At 45.6% G+C, this 24630-nt stretch overlaps 1 protein-coding gene across 1 annotated transcript in view; it reads right to left on the reverse strand.

The window, feature by feature from the left end:
- Positions 1-90: 90 nt before the first annotated feature.
- Positions 91-24630, reverse strand: part of WNT3A (Wnt family member 3A) — a 136485-nt gene continuing 111945 nt past the window's right edge. Inside the window, exons 3-4 of the mRNA XM_044677000.1 lie at positions 4879-5144; positions 91-570 (exon numbers count right to left, since the gene is read on the reverse strand). Of these exons, the coding sequence (XP_044532935.1) occupies positions 91-570; positions 4879-5144 (746 nt within the window). The remainder of the gene's footprint in view (positions 571-4878; positions 5145-24630) is intronic.

Below are 24630 nucleotides of genomic sequence, written 5' to 3' on the forward strand. Positions count from 1 at the left end.
GGGAGGGAGGACAAGAGGCATCCTCGGTTCATCTGGTCTGGGTGGGGAAGGCGTCCCTGCCCCTGCCCTGCTCCCCGCGCCGGCCCGCGTCTATTTGCACGTGTGGACGTCGTAGACCCGGGTGCACTCCTGACAGCTGACGTAGCAGCACCAGTGGAAGACACAGTGACATTTCTCCCGGCGCTTCTCCGTCCTGGTGTTGTGGCCGCGGCCACAGCAGAGGAGGTCGCAGCCGTCGATGCCGTGCGACGTGACGTTACACGCGCGGTCCCGGGTGCCGAAGGAGCCCGTCTCGGGGTTGGGCTCGCAGAAGTTGGGCGAGCTCTCGTAGTAGACCAGGTCCCGGTCGGTGGGGGCCTTGAAGTAATTGTAGCGGGGCCGCAGCGTCTCCACCCAGCCCCGGGACTCCCGGTGCTTCTCCACCACCATCTCCGAGGCGCTGTCATATTTGTCCTTCAGGTAGTCGCCCACCGCACGGAAGTCGGGCTGTGACCACCAGCACGTCTTCACCTCGCAACTGCCCGACAGCCCGTGGCATTTGCACTTCAAGTGCATGTGGTCAATGATGGCCTGGAAGGGGAGGAAGGGAGGGAGGGCATCAGTGGGGGCGGAGCCCTGAGGGGGTGGGGGATGGGGCCGCGTGTGTTAGTGTGGGCTAGTGAGAGCAGAAGACAGGATATCAGAACTGAGGGGCTGGAAGGGGTCTGAGAGGCCACCGGGGCGAACCCCTATCTGCCAGAGGAGAACACTGAGGCACACAGGGTGGGGTGGTTCGTTCAGAATCACACAAATCCTCACACACGGTGAGGATTTGAACCCAGGGTCAGGCTTCTTTCTGGCTCTTCCTTAATTGTGGTGATGGAGGCAGGATGGACAGCAATAGGATCCCAGCAGAGGTTAGAGGGTGGATTGTATGTACTGGCAAAGCGTCTTCTCTGGGGAAGTCCCACAGGATCCTGTCCCTTCCCCATGGCCATTTATTTCTGTCCTAGACCAGTCCACCAAGAGCTCTCTCTGCCTGCTTTTCTCTCTTCCCCTATTTCCCAAAGAAAATGGAGGAATTGAGATAAAATGGAAAGGGTGCTGGATTTTGATTTAGGGGAATCTGAGTTCAAGTTCTTAACTTCTACTACTTATTAGCTGTGGAGCAAGTCACTTCCCTTCTCTGGCCTCAGAGAACTCCAAACCAATGGAAAGAGTGCTGTATTTGGGGCTTGTATACCTGTGCCTCTATTACACTAGCTCTATTACCTTGGGCAAGTCACTTCCGCCTGCCTCCCTGGGTTTCAGTTTTCTCCTTTGTCACCTGGAGGGCCATTCCAGCTATTATGCTATTATCCATCTTTCTCTTTTGATTCCTTTTCCTGACTCCCTTAACTTTCTGCCTGGCATCCTGTTCCAGGGTAGAGCTTCCTGACTGTGAACATTTTGTCTTATGTCTGAACACAGTCCTTGCTGTTTTATATTAAGCTCCCTTCCTCTTCTCTGGGCCTGCAGGGACTTGGATCTTGGATCTCTCCCCTTCTAATTGGCTCATTCACTGCTTCCCAGAGCCATCTCCAGGCCTTCCCTTTCTTTCCTTGACCCTGATGTTCCCTGAAGCTACTGTTGTATCCTCCTTCTGTTCACCTCCAAACTCTTAGAAAGTACTGTTTCTTCTTGCTCCTTTGCATCCTTGACACGGGCCCTTACCTGCTGGCCATTTATGCCTATTGTAGACTAGTTCACTTGCCTTCTTTTCTCTCTTTCCCCATCTTCCAAAGAAAAGTGGGCCAATTGTGATTTCAGTCCCTTGCAATTTGTTCCTCCATTTCCCTGCTGGAGATGTCCCAGAATCATCTTGGACTCTTCCTCCTCTCACCCCACAACAGCTAAGCTGTCACTAAGTCTGGTTGCTTTTAGCCCTGCAGCATCTTCTAGATCCTCCTCCTCCTTCTCTTATTCCCTCTGGCCCCTGTTTAACTCAAGCCTCATCACCAGCCTCCCACCTGGCCTCCTTGCCTTTTCTCTTTCCATTTGGTGCATCCTGAACACAGCTGCCAGATGAATCTTTGTAAAAGCATAACTATTGTCACACTTCTCTGAGCAGAAACCTTTTTTCTTTTTTTTTTAATCTTCACCTTCCATCTTAAAATTGATTCTAAGTATTGGTTCCAATGAAGAAGAATAGCAGGGGCTAGGCAGTTGGAGTTAAGTGACTTGCCCAGGGTCACACAGCTAGAAAGTGTCTGAATCCAGGATCTCCCATTTCCAGACCTGGCTCTCTTTCCACTGAGCCACCTAACTCTCCCCTTGATTATAAATATTTTGAGGTTCCCAGCTTGGCTAAAGGATAAAGTCTAAACTCTTTGACTTGGCATTCAAGGTTCCCGTCTGGTCTTGACTGATCTTTCTAGTTTTGTCCTTCATTAGTCAAACTGGGTAACTCCTAGTGATCACAGAATGACAAGTTAGAAGGGACCTTAGAAGCTGTCTAGTCTAATCCTCTCTTCTCTATCACTCCCCCCATTTTACAGATGAGCAAACTGAGGCCCAGAGAGGTTCAATGACTTGTCAGAAGTTATGCAAATAAGAAGTAGAAGAGCCAAGATCTGAACCCAGGTCCTCCTGACTCCAACTCCAGCATTCTTTCCACTTGCATCACCCTTCCTCACATTTAGTTTAGGCTGATGCAACAGTTTATAAATGCATCTACTTTCCTGGCTCTCTAACTTTGTTTATACACCTTCTGTTGTCCACATTGCCCTACAGAGCCTTCTACTTCAGACCCAACACTTGCTGAGGCACAACTGTGGCAGCACAGGAAAATATAATGAATGTTATATTTGGAACTAGAGGACCTAGGTTCAAATCCTAACTCTACTACTTGATGGTTTGTGTTATAGTGGGAAAAACACATCAGCCTATAAAATGTGAGGGGGAGGGGAGGAGAGATGGACTCAATCTTTCCTAAAGTCCCTTTCAGTGATGAATCCTGTGATTCCAGTTTCTTTACTTTCTTTACCTACTTGGGCCTTATTTTCCTCCTCTATGAAATTAGTGGTTGAAAGGTTGAAAGGGCTCATGACTGGAAATCAGAGGATTAGGGTAATGGTGGTGGTGGTGGTGGTGGTGGGGTGTGTGTGTGTGTGTCAAATTCTGGTTCTGTTACTCCTTATGTGACCTTGGGCAAGTAATTCTATCTTATCTCAGTTACCTCGTTTATTTTTTATCCTTTAAATCTTTTAAACTCTAGGACAGAAGGGCAATGGGTAGGTAAATGGAGTTAAGTGACTTGCCCAGGGTCCCAGAGCTCGGAAGTATCTGAGGCCAGATCTGAACCTGGATCTTCCTGACTCCAGTTCTGGTGTTTTATCCACTGTGCCATCCAGCCACCCGAGTCAACTCACTTATAAAATAGGAAGTGGGGATGATTAGACTCCATGACCTCTCTGGTCCCTTTCAGCTCCAGGTCAATGGCCTTATGACCCTCCACTTGGAGATAGGAGTCTGTCCCTTCTAGGGTACACCTTGACACTCCCCGACTAGAAGACTCTAAGCTCCTGGACAGCAAGCTGGTGTCTTGTTTCACCTTTCTGTGTTCCTCAGGGCCCAGCACATGTAGTGTCTGCCCAAACAGGAAGCCAATAACTGTTTGTGGAACGGGACACCTGGTCCTACTTTGTTAGGATGGAGAGGACATGGTGCAGGGAGCCATCACCTTTTATAGTCCCCTCTCTTCTGAGAATCCTTCACTGACCACTTCAGCCCTTGGGGATCTCCTCCTCCACTGAGCTCCCATGAAACTGTCCCATCCTTTCTGGTACCCTTTCTCATCCCATCCTTTGTTTCATGGGTAGGCGGTTGTGGTCTCCCAACTAGGCTAAGGGTTAGCCAGCCTTCTGCTTCCTCCCTTCTCCCTACCCCTCCTATGGTATCACTGAACAAAGGGCAGGGGCTCAATGAATGCAATGATTTGATGTATTAATCCTTTAAGAGCCTGCCCAGGGATTTATCTAGCTGTTTGACTCTGGGTAGAGACTCAGTTTGCCAAGGAGGGAGTGGTGACCAATGCAGGGAGAGCCCAGAGGCGGGTTCCTCCCTCAGTCTGGGCTTGGGATGGGAATCCCAAAGCTAGTTAAATTCAAGGGAGGGACTTCCTGAAGAGAATTCTGGGGAGTGGAGGGTGGGACCATATTTTTCCAAATCTTCCTGCCACTCAAGTCAAGCTCTGACTGACCCAATGACTCCCTTCATTTCTCTCTTCTCTTATTCACTCCACTATCCTGCCTCCATTACCTGCTCATGGTTCAAGGCTCATGGGCCAGATCTGAGGGACTTGTTAGTGTCCGATTAGGACATGTCGAGGGCTGGGGAGGAGAGGTGGCATCTAGCAGAGGCTTGGCAGAGGCAATGCCAACCAGTAAACATATCCTGAGAGACCACCTCTCCACCTTCTTCCCCACTGAGTCATGGAGGCTAAGGGAGTTAAGGGTGGGTCAAGAAAACAGGACAAATGGTAGATTTCAGAGTTCTTGGGGACCTAAGGAAGGTCGCTTAAGACAGCCTTCTGGTCTTGTGAGACACTGAGGGGGCACTGTTAGGGGGAAACAGAGAAGTAATAGAGAAAAGTGAAATACTTAGGGAGACAGAAAAACTGGGTAGGAGGTGGGGACTGAGAGAAGAGGGAGAGGTAGAAGGAAGGAGTGGTGAGGAGAAGGTTGGGGGGAACTGAGGGAAGTAGAAGGACTAGGGGAAATGGGGGGGGTCAGGATGGAGGTAACAAGCCCTGTGGAGGATATAAGAGGACAGAGACAAGGGTGATTGAGTTGGGGGAAAGAAGAAAGGGGACTGTGGGGAGGAGGCTGGCACAGGGGCCAACCCAAGGCCTCCACCTACCAGCCGCCCTGCCTCGTTGTTGTGGCGGTTCATGGCCGAGCGGGCATCAGGCCGGTTCTCTCGGGCATCGGCGAACTCCCGGGACACCATACCGCCGAATTCCACGTCCTCGCTGCAGCCCCCCCACTTCCAGCCTTCACCTGGGGAGCCCTTGTGGCGGGTGTCGCAGCCACAGAGGGCAGCTGAGCCTTCAGCACAGGAGCGGGTCACGGCGAAGGCCACACCAGCTGAGGCAATGGCGTGGACAAAGGCTGACTCCCTGGTGGCTGTGGAGGGCAGAGAGAGACAAGGGAGGTTGGGGACAGATCCAGGGCTGATGGGGGAGGGGGTAGAGGGCAGTTGGGGCAGACCTATCTGTAAAGGGGCTACTGGAATCACACAACACAGATCTTTGAAGTTGCACCCGGGCCATCTTGCTTTCCATGTTTCTAAGCAGAGGCTGAGGTTGTAAAGGGAGCCTTGAATACAAAGTCCACACAGAGGCAAAAGAGAGAAGCGAGAGGGCATAGTGGGAGTTCTGGCCACATAGCAAGTCCCAGACTGGTTCCTCTCCCTGGACCTGAGCAGAGCCCATCCTAGGCCCTGGGTGAGATCTCCAGGCCCCCATAATGACTAGTTTCTGGCTACCCAGACAAATCACAGCTCCTTCACAGTTTTTCACCTGGGTGAGGGCAGCCCCTTAGGCAGGGACAGGATTGCAGTCTTCAGGTATCTGAAGGGCTGTCATGTGGAAGAAAGATTAGACTTACTCTGCTTGGCCCAGAGGGCAGAATTAGAAGAAAATGGAGGGGAAGTTGCAAAAATGCAGACTTTTTCTTATGTAAGGAAGAATTTACTAACAATTAGTTGTCCCCGGGTGGAATCAGGGGAAATGCAAGCCCTTGCTGCTGCTGGAGGTCAAGTGAAGGCTGAATGGCCACTTGACAGGGGCAGGGTAGAGGAAACTCCTCATTTGGAGGTAGGTTCTCCCCATCAATTCTGAGATTATCTAGGCCTCTCCTTTAGGCAAAGTAGCCTCGGTCCAGCTTGGAAGGAGAGCTCCTTCCTCCAAGCTACATATTTAAAGTTCTTAAGCTTGTTGGGGTCACTGATCTCAACCACAGGAAGAAGGGGATTTTAAAAGTTAAAATTATATTTATTCAGTCTTCCTAAACCATGGAGGCAGGGCCCACACACAGTTAGTAGTGAAAAGATAGAGAGCAAAGATGTGATTTCATTTCGATTTGTACCCAGGCTGATTTCCTTGAGGTCCCTCATAGACCAGACCATGGGAGAAGAGGCTCTAGCTTTACTTCCTCACTCTTCCATTCTTTCTTTCAGTAAGTTCCTTCTGATGTCTGAACTTGAAACTCTTTTCATCCTTTCATGGATGGTTGATTGGCATCTCTTCTGTCCAAATGAGGGGCTCTTGACTTCTCAGGGGTCATGCCATGCCTTCAGCTGATGCCTCTTGGCCACCTTGGCTTACTCAGTTCATCCTAACCTGAAACAAACACCTCCTCTAATTCTCACTTTAGTGTTTTTGTTAACTATTTTTGTTAATGGCTTCACCATATTCCCACTCCTGTCTTCTTCATTTATTTATTTATCTATTTACCTATCTCTCTATTTATTTATTTATTTATTTATTTGTTCTTGTTCTGCCATATTTCCATTCCCAATAGATTTAAAAGTTCAGTCATCTGGGACTCTTCAGTCTCCTTGTGTCCCCTTTTCCTCATCCAGCCAGTCATATGCTCTATAGAGAACATAGTCAGGGTTGGAATGGACTTTAGAAACCATCCAGCTTAATTCTCTCATTTTACAGATGAGGAAACTGAGGCTAGGAGACATGAAGTGACATGCCCAGGATTGGGCTACTAGCAAGTGTCTGAGATGGGATTTGACTCCAGGACTTCTAAGTTCAGCACCTTCCATCCACTATACCACTCTGGCTCATTAGTCTTCTGTTGATTCTGTTTCCACAAAGTATCTACCATTTGCTTTCCTCCTCTCCATTCCTACTGCCATGACTCTAGAATAGAGAGACCATAATCACTTCTCAAGGTAGCTAGGTGGTACAGTGGATACAGCGACAGGCCTGGAGTTAGGAAGACTCCTAAGTTCCTAAGTTCAAATCTAGCCTTGGACCCTTCATAGCTGGGTGATCCTGGGCAAGTCACTTCCCTGTTTGTCTCAGCTTCCTCATCTATAAAATGAGCTGGAGAAGGATATGGCAAAGTAGTATAATATCTTTGCCAAGGAAACTCAAAATGGGGTCCCAGAGCATTAGGCATGCCTGAAAACTACTGAACAACCACCACCACCACTCCTTACCTGGACTGCCTGTAAGAGCCTCCCAACTTAGCTTTTCTACTTTCTCTCACAGTGCTGCTACATTAAACTTAATGAAAAGACTTGACCATGCCATGCCTCTGCTAAAAAAACAAAAACAAAAACAAAAAAAAACACAACACTTCCAGTGGCTCCCTATTGCTTAGAAGCTTAAATAAAAATGCTCTTTCCTGGTCCCTGAAAATCTGGCTTCGACCTGCCCTTCCAGCCGAATTATTCCCTTTCATGGACTATATGTTTCAGTCAAATCAGCTTTTGCCCTGACTTCTCTTCTCATTTGGACCTCTCCAGTGTCTGTCTACATACCCATACTGAGAATGGCCATCCCTCTCCCTCCCTCCTGTTTCACCTCTTGGAATCTCTTTTCCTTCATCATTTTTCAGATATCATCTCCTCCAAGAACCTTTTCTGTCTTGAGTACTGTCTCAGAGAATTTTAGGACCCTAAGTCCTATGCTCAGTCACTTTTTTCATGGACTCGATGGCTTCTAAAGTTCTTTGAACATTTAAGCTATGATCCTAGGAACCCTCACTGTCAATTATCTTTCCTTCCTGAAAATTTTCATGGCATTTTGTGAGGGTCACTCCTTTGTACGTATCACACTCTGCCTTGTAGAAGATTGATGTATGACTCCAGACACAGAGAAGAGTAGTGAATAGAGGGTTAGTCAAAGTCAAGACAATCAGGGACAGCTAAGTGGCTCAGTGGATTCGGAGCCAGGTCTTGAGATGGGAGGTCCTGGATTCAAATTTGTTCTCTGACACTTCCTAGCTATGTGACCCTGGGAAAGTCACTTAATCCCCATTGCCTAGCCCTTACCACTCTTCTGTCTTGGAACCAATACTTAACATCAATTCTAAGACAGAAGGCAAGGGTTAAAAAAAAAAAAGTCATGACAGCTAGGTGTCGCAACACATAGAACACTGGGTTTGGAATCAGAATGATTTATCTTCATGAGTTCAAATCCAGCCTCCCATACTTATAAGCTGTGTGGCCCTGAGTAAGTCACTTAACCTTGTTTGCCTCAGTTTCCTCATTTATAAAATGAACTGGAGGAAGAAATAACAAACCATTCCAATATCTTGGCCATGAAAACTTCAAATGGGGTTCTGAAGAGTCAGACATGACTGAGAAGACTGAAAAACAATGACAGAGGCAGGAAAATGGGGGCTCAAGTTGGGTCTCTGACATATACTGTCTGTTTGACTTGGGCAGAAACTCAGAGTCGGAATGGGCCTCAGAAAAAGGACTTGACTTCATCTGCTCTTGGCTCCAATCTGCTCTACTGAGATGCTTCTTTACAGGGATAAATGTAAAGTCTAACATGTGGGTTCAAAAAATCAACCTCAAATATATGATGACGAAGGCTTGGATGGCTAGCTAGCAGTTTATCTGAAAAAGATCTAGAGGTTTTAGTGACTCACAAGCTTAGCATAAATCAATAACTGCTTCTTCTACCATTACTGGCTGTGGTTCCCTAGACAACTCAGCCTCTTCTGGCACTAGGCAACTCTCTAATTCTCTAAAACTCTAAGTCTCTAAGTTGCAGAGAAGGTGCATCTGTATTGACTGAGGGAGTTTCTTCACTGGGAGTTTGCTATACCAATAAAATGATGTCCATCTCCAGACTATATTCTTGATTCCACAATGCTACAGAAACAGCTTCACTCTGGAAGTTGTGTTTCCCACCATGGAAGAATCCTCTGTTCCAAAAGCCTTGTGTTGGCTCTGATTGGCTGGTTCCTCTAAGACCCTCTCTTTTAAGGAAAGATGCCCAAGCCCACCATGTCTTCATTCTTCTCCAGTCTGGACTTCTGATTCTCAGGATTTTTTATACTATCCTCCTCTACTCATTTTCCCCCCTTTCAGCTTCCTTTTATATGTTGCATTACCTCATTAAAATAGAAATGCCTTGAGAAATCTATCTCTTTGTCTGTCTGTCTGTCTACCTATTTACCTACTTATCCATCTATCTATCTATCTATCTATCTATCTATCTATCTATCTATCTATCTATCCTCCCCNATCTATCTATCTATCTATCTATCTATCTATCTATCTATCTATCTATCTATCTATCCTCCCCAACTGTGTCATTTACAATTCCAATAAGCAGGCCATTGATGCTTTTATTTAAGTCATTGATAAAACTGGTACCCAGGATCAGGCCATTTGCCTAGGGGTGGATCCCTGGAGCACTATAGTAGAGACACTGCTTTCCAAATTGCCAATTGAGCCATTCATGACTATACTTTGGGTCTAGCATTCAGCCTGTCCCAAATCCACTAAACTATAATTATCAGCTCCAATCTTTCCGTCTTGTCTGTGAGAATAGTAGAAGGGATTTTTTCAAAATTTATGGAATCACGTGAGCTGGAATGACCTCCAGGAATTGATGCAGAGTGAAAGGAGCAGAGCCAGAAGAACATTGTACACAGAGACTGATACACTGTGGTAAAATCAAATGTAATGGACTTCTGTACTAGCAGCAATGCAATGACCCAGGACAATTCTGAGGGACTTATGAGAAAGAACACTACCCACATTCAGAGGAAGAACTCTGGGAGTAGAAAAACAGGAGAAAGACATTTCCTTGATTACATGGGTGATGGGGATATGACTGGGGATATTGATTCTAAATGATCACTCAACTGTAAATATTAATAATATAGAAATAGGTCTTGATCAATGATACAAGTAAAACCCAGTGGAATTGCTTGTTGGCTATGGGAGGGGAAGAGAGGAGGGGAGGGAAAGAACATGAATCATGTAACCATGGCAAAAAAAAATCCCTAAATTAATTAATTAATTAAATTTAAAAAATTCTGGAATCTAGGAAAATTATACCTATAGTATTTCCTAACCTATTAATCAAAGATGGAAATAAGGAAATAAAAGATATTTTCTTTATGGAATCCTAAAGTGTTACTTTCCATAATTTTAATTATTTCCTCTGTACCTTTTAAGTTGTTTTTCAGTAATGTCCAAATCTTTGTGACCTCATATGGAGTTTTCTTGGAAAAAATACTAGTGGTTTGCTATTTCCTTCTCCAGTTTCATTTTATAGATGGCCAACAGGGTTAAGTGACTTGCCTAGGATCACACTGCTGGGAAGTATATGAGGCCAGATTTGAACTCAGAAGGATGAACCTCTTTGATTCCAGGCCTTGCACTGTATCCACTGTGATGCTTAGTCATCTCATCCTAGGTAAGCCAAATGAACCTCTTTGGGTCTAAACTTCCTTGTCCACAAAATGAGGGGGTCAACCTAAATAACTTCTGAGACTTTTCTGGCTCTAAGCCCTAAAATACTGGGAAGGCCCTTATATGATACCATTCTGGGTTTTGGCATCCCTGAGCAGGGATTAGCTGACTCAAAAAAAACGGGAAGGGCAGGGGTGGGGAGATGGGGGAAGATGGGGAGGGTGGGGTAGGAGGGTGACAAAGGTAAATTTCACCTCTTTCCTAATTTTGCTGATGGGACAGTCCTGGATGAAGAGCTCAGAATCATGTTCCGGGCATTGCATAAGTCTAAACCAGCCCCTGGTTTAGACAAAGGCATGCTTTATCCTTTTTCCGCACAGGGTTTAAGGAGAAAAAATATCAACTGTTTCTTCAGGAGAAACATCTGCCCTCTGGGAAAGCTTCCTGATGAAGATGTTGCCAACTGAACTTCTGAGCACTTTGAGCTGTCTTACAATGGGATGGGTTGCTTTGAAAGATAGTGAGTTCTTGCCCAAAGGGCCACAAAGATATACATACCCTTTGACCCAGCGATATCACTGTTGGGTCTGTATCCCAGAAATCACAGTTAGGGGAAAAGAGCCTACCTGAACAGAAATATTTTTAGCAGCTTTCTTTGTAGTGGCAAAGAACTAGAAACTGAGGGGTTGCCCTTGGCTTGGGGAACGTGTGAACAACCTGTGGTATATTGTTGTAATGGAAAACTATCGCACCATAAGGAATGATGAACTGGATGAGTTCAGAAAAACCTGGAAAGACTTCTCTGAATGGATGCAAAGAGAAGTGAGCAGAACCAGGACAACAGTGTATACGGTAACAAAAACATTGTATGATGATCAACTAGGAAGGACTAAACCCTTTTTAACAGAACAAGATTCCAAGATAATGATAAGGGATTCATGATGAAAATGCTATCCACAGCCAAAAGAGCTGTTGGAATCTGATTGCAGATCAAAGCTTGTTGCCTTTCACTTTATTTCCTTCATGAACTTTTTATTGTATGTGTGATATGTCTGTCATGGCATGGGGAATATGGAAATATGTATTGCATGAAAGCACTGGTATAACCTATAACAGACCATTTACCACCTCAGGAAGGGTGTAGAGGGAGGGAGAGAAAGAAAATCTGAAATGCCAAATGCCAGAAAACAATTATTTCTACATGTAATTGAAAAAAAAAGTTTAAATTTTGTTTTTAATTTATAAAATTTTTTTAAAAAAAGGAAAGGTAGTGAGTTCCCCATTGCTACTGATTGTCAAATAGAGGTTGGTGCTGGGATGATCTGTATAGGCAGGCCTAGAGTAGGTAGGAATCAATGATTGTAGAGTCTCTGTATCCAAGATGTGAGTGGCTTGTCCTTGGAATTCTCGATCTTGGGACTGGAATGACCTGATTTGTGAGTGATCACAAGTGAGTGTTAACTCAGATAACCTTCTATATTTTATCAGTTAACCAAATAATCAATAAGCCTTGACTAAGGACCTCCTGTGTGCTAGGCACTAGGTTAGGAACTGAGGATGCAAATCCAAAGGATGAAATAAGTTCTATTCTGAAGGAGCTTACTTTATCTGGGGAGACAAGTCCATGTAGAAATACAAGGAAGGATAGACAGAAAGATGATGGAAATAAAAGCTAGTAAAAGCAGGCATCGGCAGCTGGTGAGAGGTTGGGAGTAAAGAAAGGCTTCATGTAGAAGAAGATGGTGTTTAACCTGAGCTCTTGAAGGAAGAGAGAGATTCTATTGCTGGAGGTGAGAAGGGGATCTATTCCACGTAATGGGAGGTGGCGGAGATGGGGCAGGGGGATCCGTCCAATGACATGGAGATGGAAGAGAGGAGTGCCATGTTTAAGGGGGGAGTCCAATGAGGCTGGATGGGTAAGTTAGGGTCAGTTTGGGAGGGTTTTAAAGGCAAAAAAAGAGGAATTTATATTTGATCTTAGAGGCAAAAAGAATCTACTAGAGGTTATAGAACAGGAGAATAGACGGCTATATTTATGCATAAACAGAATCACTTTGTCATCAGTGTGAAGAAAATGAAAGCAGGGAGACCAGTGAGGAGTCCATTTCAAGAGTTTAGCCGAGATGTAAAAAGGGCCTGAATTTAGGAAATAATACTAGAAATTGTTTAGTCATTTTTCAGTCGTGTCCAACTCTTTCTAACCCCAATTAGGCTTTCTTGGCAAAGACACTGCAGTCATTTGCCATTTGCTTTTCCAGCTCGTTTTACAGATAAGGACAAACTGAGGTGAACAGGATTAAGTGACTTGCTCAGGGTCATACTGCTAGTAAAAATCTGAGTCCACCACGGAAAAAAAGTCTAAATAAATAAATAAATGAACTTAAAAAAAAAAAAAAGAATCTGAGTCCAGATTGAAACTCTGGGAGATGAGTCTTTCAGGCTCTAAGACTGGTACTCTATCCACTGAGCTACCCAGCTAGCTATAACAGAAGAAGAAAATGAGTCAAGTGTGAGAGAGGTTATAGAAGTTGGAAAGGGCAAACTCTGGCAATTGACTGGATGTGCGGAGTGAGGAAGAATGAGGACTCAAGGAGGATACCACGATTATGGCTCCTTAGTGACCATCTAGTCAGGCTCAGGCCTTGCTTGATATTCCCTTCTGCCACTGACCAGGAAACTGGGGCTTCCCAAGGCAGCTGGTCATCTGCCCTACTGCTACATACATCCTGCTTCCTCTCATCGAATCACTGTTACATTGTGCTGACTAATGGGAACAAATCAAATTATTGCTGCTGGAAAAGGCACGGAATTGACTATCTTAGGGCTCCATTCATCATCTCTGGGACTCCTCAATATATATTCTCTACCCTATGACGATGGAAGCTCCTGGAGGGCAGGGACATTCTCACTTTGGTGCCTGGCATAGAGCATGTTTAATAAATGGGGTTTCTTTCAGTTGTCATGAAAGAGGTACAGTCCTTGGAGGGCAGTTAGGTGACTTAGTGGATTGAAAGCCAGGTCTAGAGTCCTGGGTTCAAACGGATACTTCCTAGTTGTGTGACCCTGGGCAAGTCATTTAACCCCTACTGCCTAACCCTTGATACTCCTCTGCCTTGGAACCAATACATAGTATTGACTCTAAGGCAGAAAGTAAGAGTTAAAAAAATAAAAAAGAAAGAGGTAAAACCCTGCATTTGGGAGCTACTTACTATTTGGGGATAGTCTAGGGAGATGGACGGTTCATGGCTCATCAAATGAACTCTGACTTTCCTTCCATCCCAGGAGTTCTAGGATTCTCAGGAATGGTCTTTAAGCTTACATTTTTTTTAAAAACCCTCACCTTCCATCTTGGGGTCAATACTGTGTATTGGCTCCAAGGCAGAAGAGTGGTAAGGGTAGGCAATGGGGATCAAGTGACTTGCCCAGGGTCACACAGTATAAGCTTACATTTTAGCAGAGGAGATAAGACAGGAAGCTTTGTGGAGCAATGGGCAAATACTGGTTTTGGAGTCAGAAGACCTGGTTTTAGCTCCTACCTCTGCTATTCATTGCTCATGTGAACTTGGGGAAGGCATTTGAGCTCTCTGGGTCTCAGTTTCCCCCTCTGTAAAATGGAAAGGTAGGACTAGATCAGAATTACTGAACACCTAGCCTGCTGGCCAAGGAAAACCTAATTCAAATTAAAATGTAATCAGAAGACAGCAAGGTAGCACAGTGGCTAGAGTGTCAGGCCTGGAGATGGGAGGTCCTGGATTCAAATCTGGTCTTTGGCACTTCCTAGCTGTGTGATCCTAGGCAAGTTACTTATTCCCCTTTGCCTAGCCCTTGCATGTCTGTCTTAGAGTCATTGCTAAGGCAGAAAGTAAATGTTTAAAAAAAGAAAAAAGATGTGTGGCCTGGGGCAACTCTTCTTACTTCCTTGACTACTAGATTTCTTATCTGTAAAATGGGTATAATAACCTATCTTTCATAGGGTTGTTGTCATAACACAAAACTGGGATAGATAGAAGGTTTAGATAAGGTATAGTCTTTGCCTTTTTTTTTTTTACAGTCTAATAGAAGAAGACACAAAAAAATCATAACCCAAGATGATAAATTAGAGAAATGTAAACAAAATGTTTTGTGAAGGAAAGTGGATTATTGCAGGGTGTATGGTAGGGTATATGGTGAGACCTGGGAATTCATGGAAGATACAACATTTAGCCTTTAAAGGATGGGTTGAAAAAATAGTATGGGGAAGGCCTTAGGGAGTAGTTCATTTGAGCTAGGATGAGTAGCAAGAAGTAACATAATATGGACTAGAAATGTAAGATGGCACTAAGCCATAGAGAGCCTTGAATGCCAAGGAAGGGTGTTTGAACTTTGGGCAACAGGGAGCTACTGAAGATTTCTGAGTAGAGGACAGATGACCAGCTCTAAACATCTGAAAGACTATCCCATTAGTAGTAGAAAGGATGGTTTGAAGGACGGAGAGAGTGGAGCTCAGAAGGCTTATTAGGACGACAATGCAATAGTTTAAGCTGCTAGTAACAGAAGGACTAGAGTGGGGAGGTGGGAATGAATGGAAGTTGTATAAATGGAATTGTGGAGTTAGGATTAAATTGGGGGGGCGGAGGAAGAGAAGATAATGAGCTTCATTTGGACTAGTGGGAGACGGTCAGTCTATAGGAGAGCCAGATGGACACTGACTGGAGAGAAGGAAACACTCTGGATGTGGGTTTGGGGAATAAAAGAGAGTAAGTGCAGGCGAGAAGGCTCGTCGGGCAGTATCAAGGACCCAGATGTGAAGTAGATCCTAGTTCTACCCCTTATCTGTATTTCTTTCTTAGGCTGTAGTACTTCCCTTGCTGGGCCTCAGTTCCCTCATCTGTAAAATGGGTAGGTTGGGCCAGAAGGTCAATTAACATTTAGTTAGTGGCTTCTATGTGCCAGGCATTGTGCTAAACACCAAGGGGGCAAAGAGAGCGAAAAGATAGTCCTTGGGGGCAAGGAGTTCAAATCTTATGGGGGAGACAACATGTGAATGACGATGGACAAACCAGATATCCACAGGATAAATCAGCAAGGATCAGCAGAGGGAAGGCACTAGAAAGAAGAGATGTAGGGCCCGAGGATTCCTGTAGAAGGGAACAGAGGCATCTAACCGTGGGGGGAAACTCAGCTGAAGGTCAGCATGGAGGGGCCCAAGCTTTCTAGGCCCAATCTTTAAAGTGACTAACTGTGGTATTGAGGCTGGATGTGGAAACATGAGTAAAGAAACATGGAGAGATGGCTGTGGCTCAGTGGTTAGAGCACTGGACCTGGAGTTAGAAAATCCTGAGTTCACATCAAGCCTCAGATACCTTCTAGCTGTGTGACCTTGGGCAAGTCACCTAACCTTTGTCTGTCTAGGTGGTTCAGTGGATAGAGTGCTAGATATGAAATCAGGAAGACCAGAGTTAAAATCTGACCTCAGATACTTCCTAGCTAGGTGACCCTGGACAGATCACTTACTTAACATCTGATTGCTTGACAAAGAGATCTACTGGAGAAAGAAATGGCAAACCACTCCAGCATCCTTGCCAAGAAGATCCCATGGAGACCTATGGTCCATGGGACCACGAAGAGTCAGATACAACTGAATGACTGAATGACACCAACAAATGGAAATAGGAAACTGAAAGGGCCATGAGGAGGCTTTTGTAAACCTGAGGGTGCTTTAGCTGGGAGCCTTTTTTACTCCTTGCTATATAGTTCATTCTCTTTTTGAATCTTTCTAATCGTGAAGGAGATTGTCCTTCTAGTGATCTGTATCCTGTCTTCCCCAGCGCAGCCTCAGACATTTATTAGTTATAACGAGTTCCCCTCCTGAGCCTTCATTTCAACATCTGTAAAATGGGAACCACAGAGAGATGAGAGGGACCTTAAGGAGCCAGTCATTTTACAACCTGCCTCATGGGGTTGTTGGGAGGAAAGTTCTTTGCAGACCTCAAAGTTTGGTCCTTGCAATGAGAGTGTAGTGGTCAGTTCTTACTGATAATTGCTCCTTGTTCTTCCGAGTCTCCCTGAAACGAAGGCTCATTTCTCAAACATCCATAGTCTGCTTTTGAGTTATGGACAGCCATAGCCTCTAAAGAAATAGAGCTGCAGAGGAGCTTCAAAGGCACTGGAGGAGCATGGGGTGGATGGGAGGAGGCTGTGGCCTCTTGCATGGAAGAACTGTCCAAAGGCTACCCCAACAGGGGCCACTAGAGAGAAAAGGTAAAATGGTGAGTGTGAGAGCAAAGGGAAGTTGTAGAAGGGCAGATTATGGTTCAATGAGAGGAAACCAATGGAGGTGGCCTAAAGTAGAAGGAGATCAGTTTCAGTTTTGGTTCTTTCTGTTTATTACTTGTAGAATCCGGGTCATTTGGTAGAGCCCTTGTTGGGGATACTATCAAAGTGATTCTGGACCAGGGAGGTCATTCTAGCCCTGAGATTCTATGAAATGAAACTTGTTAGGATTGCGTGTAAAGTAAGGAGTCAATAGGCTTTGAGTGAAAGCCTGAAGTGTTCACCTGTGAGTAAAACATGTGAGCTGGTACAGAGGGTGGTTTTTTTTTTTTTTAATAGGCAATGGGGGTCAAGTGACTTGCCCAGGGTCACACAGCTTGGGAAGTGTCTGAGGCCATATTTGAACCTAGGACCTCCAGTCTCTAGGCCTGGTTCTCAATCCACTGAGCTACCCAGCTGCCCCCACAGAGAGTATTTTTGAAGGAAAATGATCTCTTTGTGATTTCACTGGGTTCTACACAATGATGTTTTCAGACTATGTAAGGCTGTTTGCCACTGGGCAACCAGCCATCCCCAAAGCCTGGCTTTTTGCATTTGTGTGTGTGTGTGTGTGTGTGTGTGTGTGTGTGTGTGTGTGTGTGTTTTATGGATTTCCTATTCCCTACCTGCTATCAGTCGGCTCGCCTCTACCAGGATCACCCCTTCTGCCCCTTCCTCCCAGTTTGACACAAATCAAATGCTTCGAACTAGCCATGAGCTGGGAGACCATTCAGAGGGCAGTGACCAGGGAAGGGAAGCCTGTCACGATCAAAACATACAAAGTCAGTTGAGGGAAATAGGAATGTTTAGCATTCATGCTCCAATGGCATAAACCCAATGTTAAGGAACCTGAGGAATATCCTGAGGATGAGGAGAGGGAGGAAGGAGCAGCATCTCAAACAGGATAAGCCACAGATGGTGTATAATCTTCACTGTTAAAGAGTGTTCTGAGGGTATCTGGGTGGCTCAACGGATGGAGAGGCAGACTTGGAGACAGGAGGTCCTAGGTTCAAATATGATCTTAGACACTTCCTAGCTGTGTGACCCCGGACAAGTCAACTTAACCCCCATTGCCTAGCCCTTACTGCTCTTAGTATTGATTCTAAGACAGAAGGTAAGGGTTTAAAAATAAAAGGATGTATCTACATGGATAGGACTACAGCTCTATCAGAATATGAAATTCTGACACCTCCATCTAATCCAATAAGCATTTGTTTGGCACCAACTGTATCCAAGGTGCTTTTCCAGGTACCAGGAATACAAAGATTATGAATAGGGACTGACACCAATAGAGGGAATTACCAAGTGAGGAGACTCCTACTAACGTAAAATGTATAAATGCCAGTGGGCTCTCCTAAGCTGGAAAGCCAAAGGACAGGCCAGGAATCAGTCTTCCATGGACTGTCCTGGTTAGAGAGGGAGAGGTTCATCCTCAGAAGCCTGGTAATCAGGGAATGGACTTTTTTCAGCCAAAGCAGTTCATGAAGACCCCATGCCAAGGAAGGGGAGGGCTGAGATCTGTGTCCACAACAAGGAAACATTCTGAAGTGTTGAAGCAAGTTATTGGTGGGAGATTCAGGGCTGACTTTCTCAGGGCATAGAAACTAATGTGGAATCATCTATAGAAGGAGAAACATTCAGGCTAAGTCCTTTCCTTATCCTGAGCTCTGGGTGTCGGGTGGTACTAACAGAGCCAGTGAAAATGTCTTAGCTGGATCTTCTTGGGTAAGTTCCGAGCCTCAGTTTTCTCAAGTTAAAAATGGGAATAACAGTATCGCACTATTTTTGTCACCACGCAAAAAAGCACTTTGTAATCTCTCAAACAGCTAAAGATGACAACTCTGAAGGCCTTCTTTCTCGATATCTGTCCTATCGCCACGAGCTTTCTCTACTAACAAGAGGCTTCTGTGAGATCTGTGGCCAACAGGAGTTCATACCATAGCCAGGAGCTTGTGCTAGATTTATTATGCATGTTCCAAATTACAATCACGCACTTAATAACTGTAAGAGCTCTAAAAGGAAAATACAACAGACTCTCACTTTCCAGAGCTAGATCAGCTCAACAGAATGAAGGGAAGGAATGACTGATGCTGGTTCCCTAAATGGGACTTAAACCCCGGCATCCCTATGAAGTTTCTCAGTTTTCAATACCTTCCTTCATTCCAAATCTTGTGGGAACCTCACCACAGGCCCATGATGGAGGAAAGACAAGAGTTATTTGGCAGATGAGGAAAGTAAAAGAGTCCTAGGCTCTTTTGACACGAAATCAGTCACTGTCTGTTCCAGGACCGTTTACCAATGGGTCCGACAGGCCTCTAACACTAGAGTTCTCAGGCTCTTCGGGACCATCTGGCCGGATCTCATTTTAAAAAAAGGAGGGATTATTTTTGGTCTTTTTAACTGCAACACCTAGCATTGGTGTCTGACACATAGTAGGGACTTAATAAATGCTTTTTTGAACTGCATTGAGTCAAGGAATGTTGTAAGGGAGACATGTTTTGGTTAAGGGTCAATATTATGAAAAGGAGAGGGGATGTGACTTGTTCAGGGCCACACAACAAATCAGGAGCAGAGCTGGGGACTGGACTCCAGCTGCCCTGGCACCTGGTCCAGCAGCTTTGTTTCATTCCCCTTTTAGAAGCCTTTTTGCCAATTCTCGGGAAAGGGGGAATCCTTCTGGCCTGCCAGGTGCCCGGTAGGGTCCCCACAGCTACCAAAGGTTAGTATTCGATCTGTTTTTTCTGTCTTTAAATCCCTCTCTTAAACAGTCCTCATCCTCTTTAGGGCATGACAGGGCTGGAGGAGGGAGGCCGAGGAGGCCACTGGAATGGGCCGAGGTGGGGTGGGGGGCCCTTTAGTTGGGGGGGGGGGCAAGATTGTATTCTGTAATCAGGAGTAACTCCGGGGACAAAGGGATTGTCGAAAGCCACCTGAGAGAGGAATGTGGGCTTCAGTGGGCGGATTGTTGCTGCCCGCTCCCCCCGTCCACCGCCCAGTTGGTATGGCAAATCGTCCTTATTACCTGCTGGGGCTGATGAATCTTGCCTTTGTGAGGGCACTGTCACGCCGCGTTAGGCCCACAATGGGCCCAGATATTTTATATGAATTTTCCCCTCTCCGGTGATTAGGCTGGTGCAAGTAAGTCATAGCAACCCGCAAGTATGCATTGGCCCCGCTCGGCGGTCGGGCGCGAGGGGAAATCCCTATTGAAATGGTTTAATAAAACAATCTAAAGGGCGTGTGAATCGCGAACAGCATTTTCACTTTTCTCTTTCGCTTAATCTCGTCGTCACTGGGATATTGTGCTCCGAGCCGGGCCCAGCGGGGTGCGGGCCGAGGTCTCCCCTCAGCCCCTTTTACAGCGCCCCCCCCTTGGCGGCCGGTTAATGATATACCGGGGAGGGAGGGAGGCAGGCGGCCAGCCCGAGAACAGGGGCCCGAGTGGCAACAATTTCTCGTCCCCGGGGGTCGGGGGTCGAGGGTCACAACCTGGATTTGGGGACACTAAGGCCAGACCACCCCCACCCCTCCCCGCCCGCCAGCTCCTCCCCCTCACTTTTTGGCAGGCTCCGGCCAGAGGGATGGCCGGGGCAGATGGACAGGTGGGAAGGTGGACAAGCCACTGAACCACATCCGTTTTGAGGGGCCAGGGGCCAGTGGTGGTACTGGGAAGAAAGGAGCAAGGGGTTCTGTTTTCCAGCCTGAAAAGAGGTGGGGGTGGGGGTGGGGGTGGGTGAGAGGCCGTTCTTTCCTTTGCTTGCCTTCAAATTTCCCTTCCCAACCTCCACCCCACCCCCACTCCAACCACACGCGGATGCGTATTCACACTTAACCCACCCAAGTTGAAATCCCGGGCCCCCAGAGAGCAGTCGAGAACCCAAAGAGACGAATTGAGGAGAATCCCAAGAAGGCAGGACGCTAAGGTGCAGGGAAGCACCTCCGAAGGGGACTGGGGGACCAGAATGGCGCAGGAAAAAGACGGCTGTGTCCAGAGTCAAAGGACTCTGCAAGTGGGCTAAGAGGACCAAGAGGTCAAAGTCAGAGGATATTTTGGCTCAATAAAAGGAAGAACTTTCTACTAGTGAGGGCTTTCCCAAAACAAAACCGACTGTCTCCTGAAGCAGGGCACTCCCCATCCCTGGGAACACTAGGGCAAAGGGGAGACCGCAGAGGTGCTCACAAGTGATTCTTACATCAGAGAAGGGGCTGGACCCTAAGACCTCTTCTCACTCTAACACTCTATACTCCAGGATTTCAAAGGATTCCTAGATTTCATAGATGTGGCCATTTCCTCTGCCATTAGAGGCTTTAGCCCATTGAGGTCTTTTCAACCCATTGTCTATGTTTTCCAAAAAATGCTCCGCAGGGAATCCAACCCATACATGGGAAAGAGGATCACAGATTTAGAGGAAATCCTAGTGGGGGTATCTAGCCAATGCCTCTCATTTGACAGATAAAGAAAGGGAGATCAGAAGAGGTCAAGGGACTTACCCAACATCACATAGGAAGCAGGGACAGAACTAGAACCCAGGTCTTCTGTCTCCAGATCCAATACTTCCTGTGCACTGTGCCAAGGTGACATCCTGCTCTGAATCTTTTACTGTTTCCTGGCTACCAGTGCAATGCTTGGGTTATCCAGATGCTTTCTTCTGTTTTGCAATCAATACGATGCATTGGTTCAAAGGAGGGCTAGGCAACAGGGGTTAAGTGACTTGCCCAGGTTTACACAGTTAGGAAGTGTCTGAGGTCAAATTTGAACCCAGGACTTCCTGTCTCCAGGCTTGGCTCTCTAGTTGCCACCCCAGATTCTCTCTTGACATGTGACCAGCTCATTTCCTTTTTTGGGTATACATATTCTTAAATATGACCCTTCTTTTCCACTTTTCATATAGTATCCACTGTTAGTAATTTGCTCTGGGCTGCCTCCACCACCATTGTTATTGAGGTCACTGGTTCCTTTTAACTCTAAACTGAATGTCCTATCTAGGCCATGCTACCCCCCCCCCAAAAAAAATTAGTCATTAATAGAGGATAGTCAACCTGCAAGGTCTCTATTGGCATCCTCCAGGGAATCTGTTGCTGGCCCTATGCTGCTTATCCCTTTTATTGACATTTTATATTAAGATGTAGATGTAGATGGTATGCATTTTGAGTTTGCAAGTGACAGACCTGGGAAAGACTGGATGACAAAGTTGAGGTCCCAAAAGATCTTTTAAAAAATTAAACTCTTGCCTTCTATCTTGGTACCAATTTTAAGACAGAAGAGTGGCAAGGGATAGGCAATTGGGATCAAATAACTTTCCCAGGATCCCATAGCTAGGAAACATTTAAGGCCAGATTCGAACCCAGGTCTTCCCAACTCAAGGTCCAGCATCCTATCTACTGTGCTATCTAGCTGCCTCTGAAAAGATCCTCACAGCTTAGGATACTGTACAGAACTCTAATAAGATGAAATTTAATGAGGATGAGGATAAGCTCTTATAATTGGGTTTAGAAATTCACAAGATGAAGGGGAGTTATGGTAGATAATGGTTCATCTGAAAAAAAATTGTTTTTTGTTGTTGTACCAATTGTATCTGGTTCTTCATTACCCCATTTAGGGTTTTCTTGGCAAAGACCCTGGAATACATTTCTTTTTTCCAGCTCATTTTACAGATGAGGAAACTGAGACAGAGTTAAGTGACATGCCCAGGGTCACACAGGAAGTATCTGAGGCTGGATTTGCAGGGAGAGGAGTCTTCTTGACTCCAGGCCCAGCACTCTATTCACTGTGCAGCTTAGCTGTCCTGATTCTTTGTTTTAGTGAACTATAAACTCAATCAGATTCAACACTGCAAAGCCCAGAAGAGAGAGTGATGGACTCCTCACTGGAATCTTCCTTGGTCAAACCCCAGAGTCTTGTTTTCAATTCTGGGCATCACATTTTAAGAAACACCGATGACCTATGGAGTAAAGAAGGTAACTTGGATGGTGAAAGGCTTTGAATCCTTGCCCAAAGGAAAGACCTGAGAATGTTTGGCCTGGAGAAGAAAAAAATAAGTGAGGATAGGAGTGCTGCCTTCAAGTATCTGAACCACTGTTATGTGGAAGAGAGGTTACATTTGGCCCACTTGGCCCGAGAGGACAGGACTAGACTCAATCAGTGAAAGCCAGCCTGAGAAAGACAGGTTCAGGTCTGACATAAAGCCTCATATAACCTCCAACAATGACTGTTATCCAGAACCAGAATGGGCTGCCCTGGGAGGCAGTAAATGCAACCTCACTAGAAGTCTTTCAGCAAAGGCTACGTGTCTTTGTTGGGGTTGTCATAGACTGTGGTTTAGGGAGAGACTGCATTTAATGGCTTTGGATGACCTCTTAGAGATCCATCTTGAAGGTTCTGAATCTTCCTATTCAGCTCCAGGCCCAACTCACTGCCTGTTTGTAGTTCCTGTCCAAGATGCATATGGTGATGGACTAACCCAGTGGGCTACCCATTCATGTTATAGTCAGGGTTGCATACATTCTTTTTTTTTAAATTTTAAAATCTTTATTTAATTAATTAATTTAGAACATTTTCCCATGATTATAGGATTCGTATTCTATCCCTCCCCTCCTCCCACCCCCTCCTATAGCCAATGCACAGTTCCACTGGGTTTTACATGTGTCATTGATCAAGACCTATTTCCATATTATTGATATTTGCGCTTGGGTGCTCGTTTAGAGTCTACATCCCAAATCATATCCCCATCCACCCATGTCACATACATTCTTCATTAACATGGTTTTCTCGGTGTAGATTGTAATGGGGTGGGGCAGGTAGGTGACTCAGTGGATTGAGAGCCAGGCCTAGAGAGGGAAAGTCCTAGGTTCAAATCTGGCTTCAGACACTTCCCAGCTGTGTGACCCTGGGCAAGTCACTTGACCCCCATTGCCTAGCCCTTACCATTCTTCTGCCTTAGAACCAATGCACAGTATTGATTCTAAGATGGAAGGTAAGGGTTAAAAAAAAAGAATGGGTTTGTTGATTGTGAATGATGGTGACATGTTGTAGAAATTTTTGATCCCTGGTCTCACTATGATGGGGGAAAGGGGGCAGGTGAATGGCATGCTCACCATTCATAGGATCATAGATCTCAAGCTGGAAGGGCCCACAGAGGTCATCCCATTCAACCTTCTCATTCTACATATAAGGAAATTGAATCCTAAATGATTAAATTAGTCCAGGTGGCAGAGCTGGTCCCTTCACCCTCAATCTAACAATAAACATTTATTAAGTGTCTACTCTATACAGGGTACCATATTCAGTGGTAAGGTTCTGGGAGGAAATACCAAGTTTCATGATCTATAGAATAATAGAATTTAGAGCTGGAAGGGGTCTGAGAGCTCATCTAATCCAAACTTTTGCTTTAATGAATAAGAAAACTGAGGTCCGAGGAAGGGAAGTGACTTCTCTAAGGTCACACAGGGACTTGAACCCTCCAAAATGCTTCTGAGGTATAGTGTTCTTCCCTTTTGGGAGCTGAAAAATCTAATTGGGATCAGAGACAAACACAGTGACACAGTGAGACAAAATGTACTGTTACTTGATAAGTGCATCCAGACAGGTAAAAAATTCAGGGCTATGGGAGATCCAAAGGGGAAGTCATTACCAAGGAGGAAGCAAGAAATGCTTCATGGAGGCATGGGTTTTTGATGGGGGGGGGGTGTTGAAGGTGGACTAAGTAGAAATTCAGTAGTCAAAGAGGGAAAGGGAAGATGGTCTAGGCCTAGGAAGTAGATGTAGCAAAGGCAATGGTGTTAGGGCTAAGGTTGGGGATGCAGGGGATATTCAAAGGACAGAGGAATGTCCACTTTGACTGAAGCGCAGAGTATGTGGGTGGGGAGAGCTAGAGGAGAGAAAGACCAGATAAAGTTGGAAAGGTAGGTTATGTAGAGTGTAGA

The sequence above is a fragment of the Gracilinanus agilis genome, chromosome 1, assembly GCF_016433145.1.
Source record: "Gracilinanus agilis isolate LMUSP501 chromosome 1, AgileGrace, whole genome shotgun sequence".
Classification (NCBI taxonomy): domain Eukaryota; kingdom Metazoa; phylum Chordata; class Mammalia; order Didelphimorphia; family Didelphidae; genus Gracilinanus; species Gracilinanus agilis.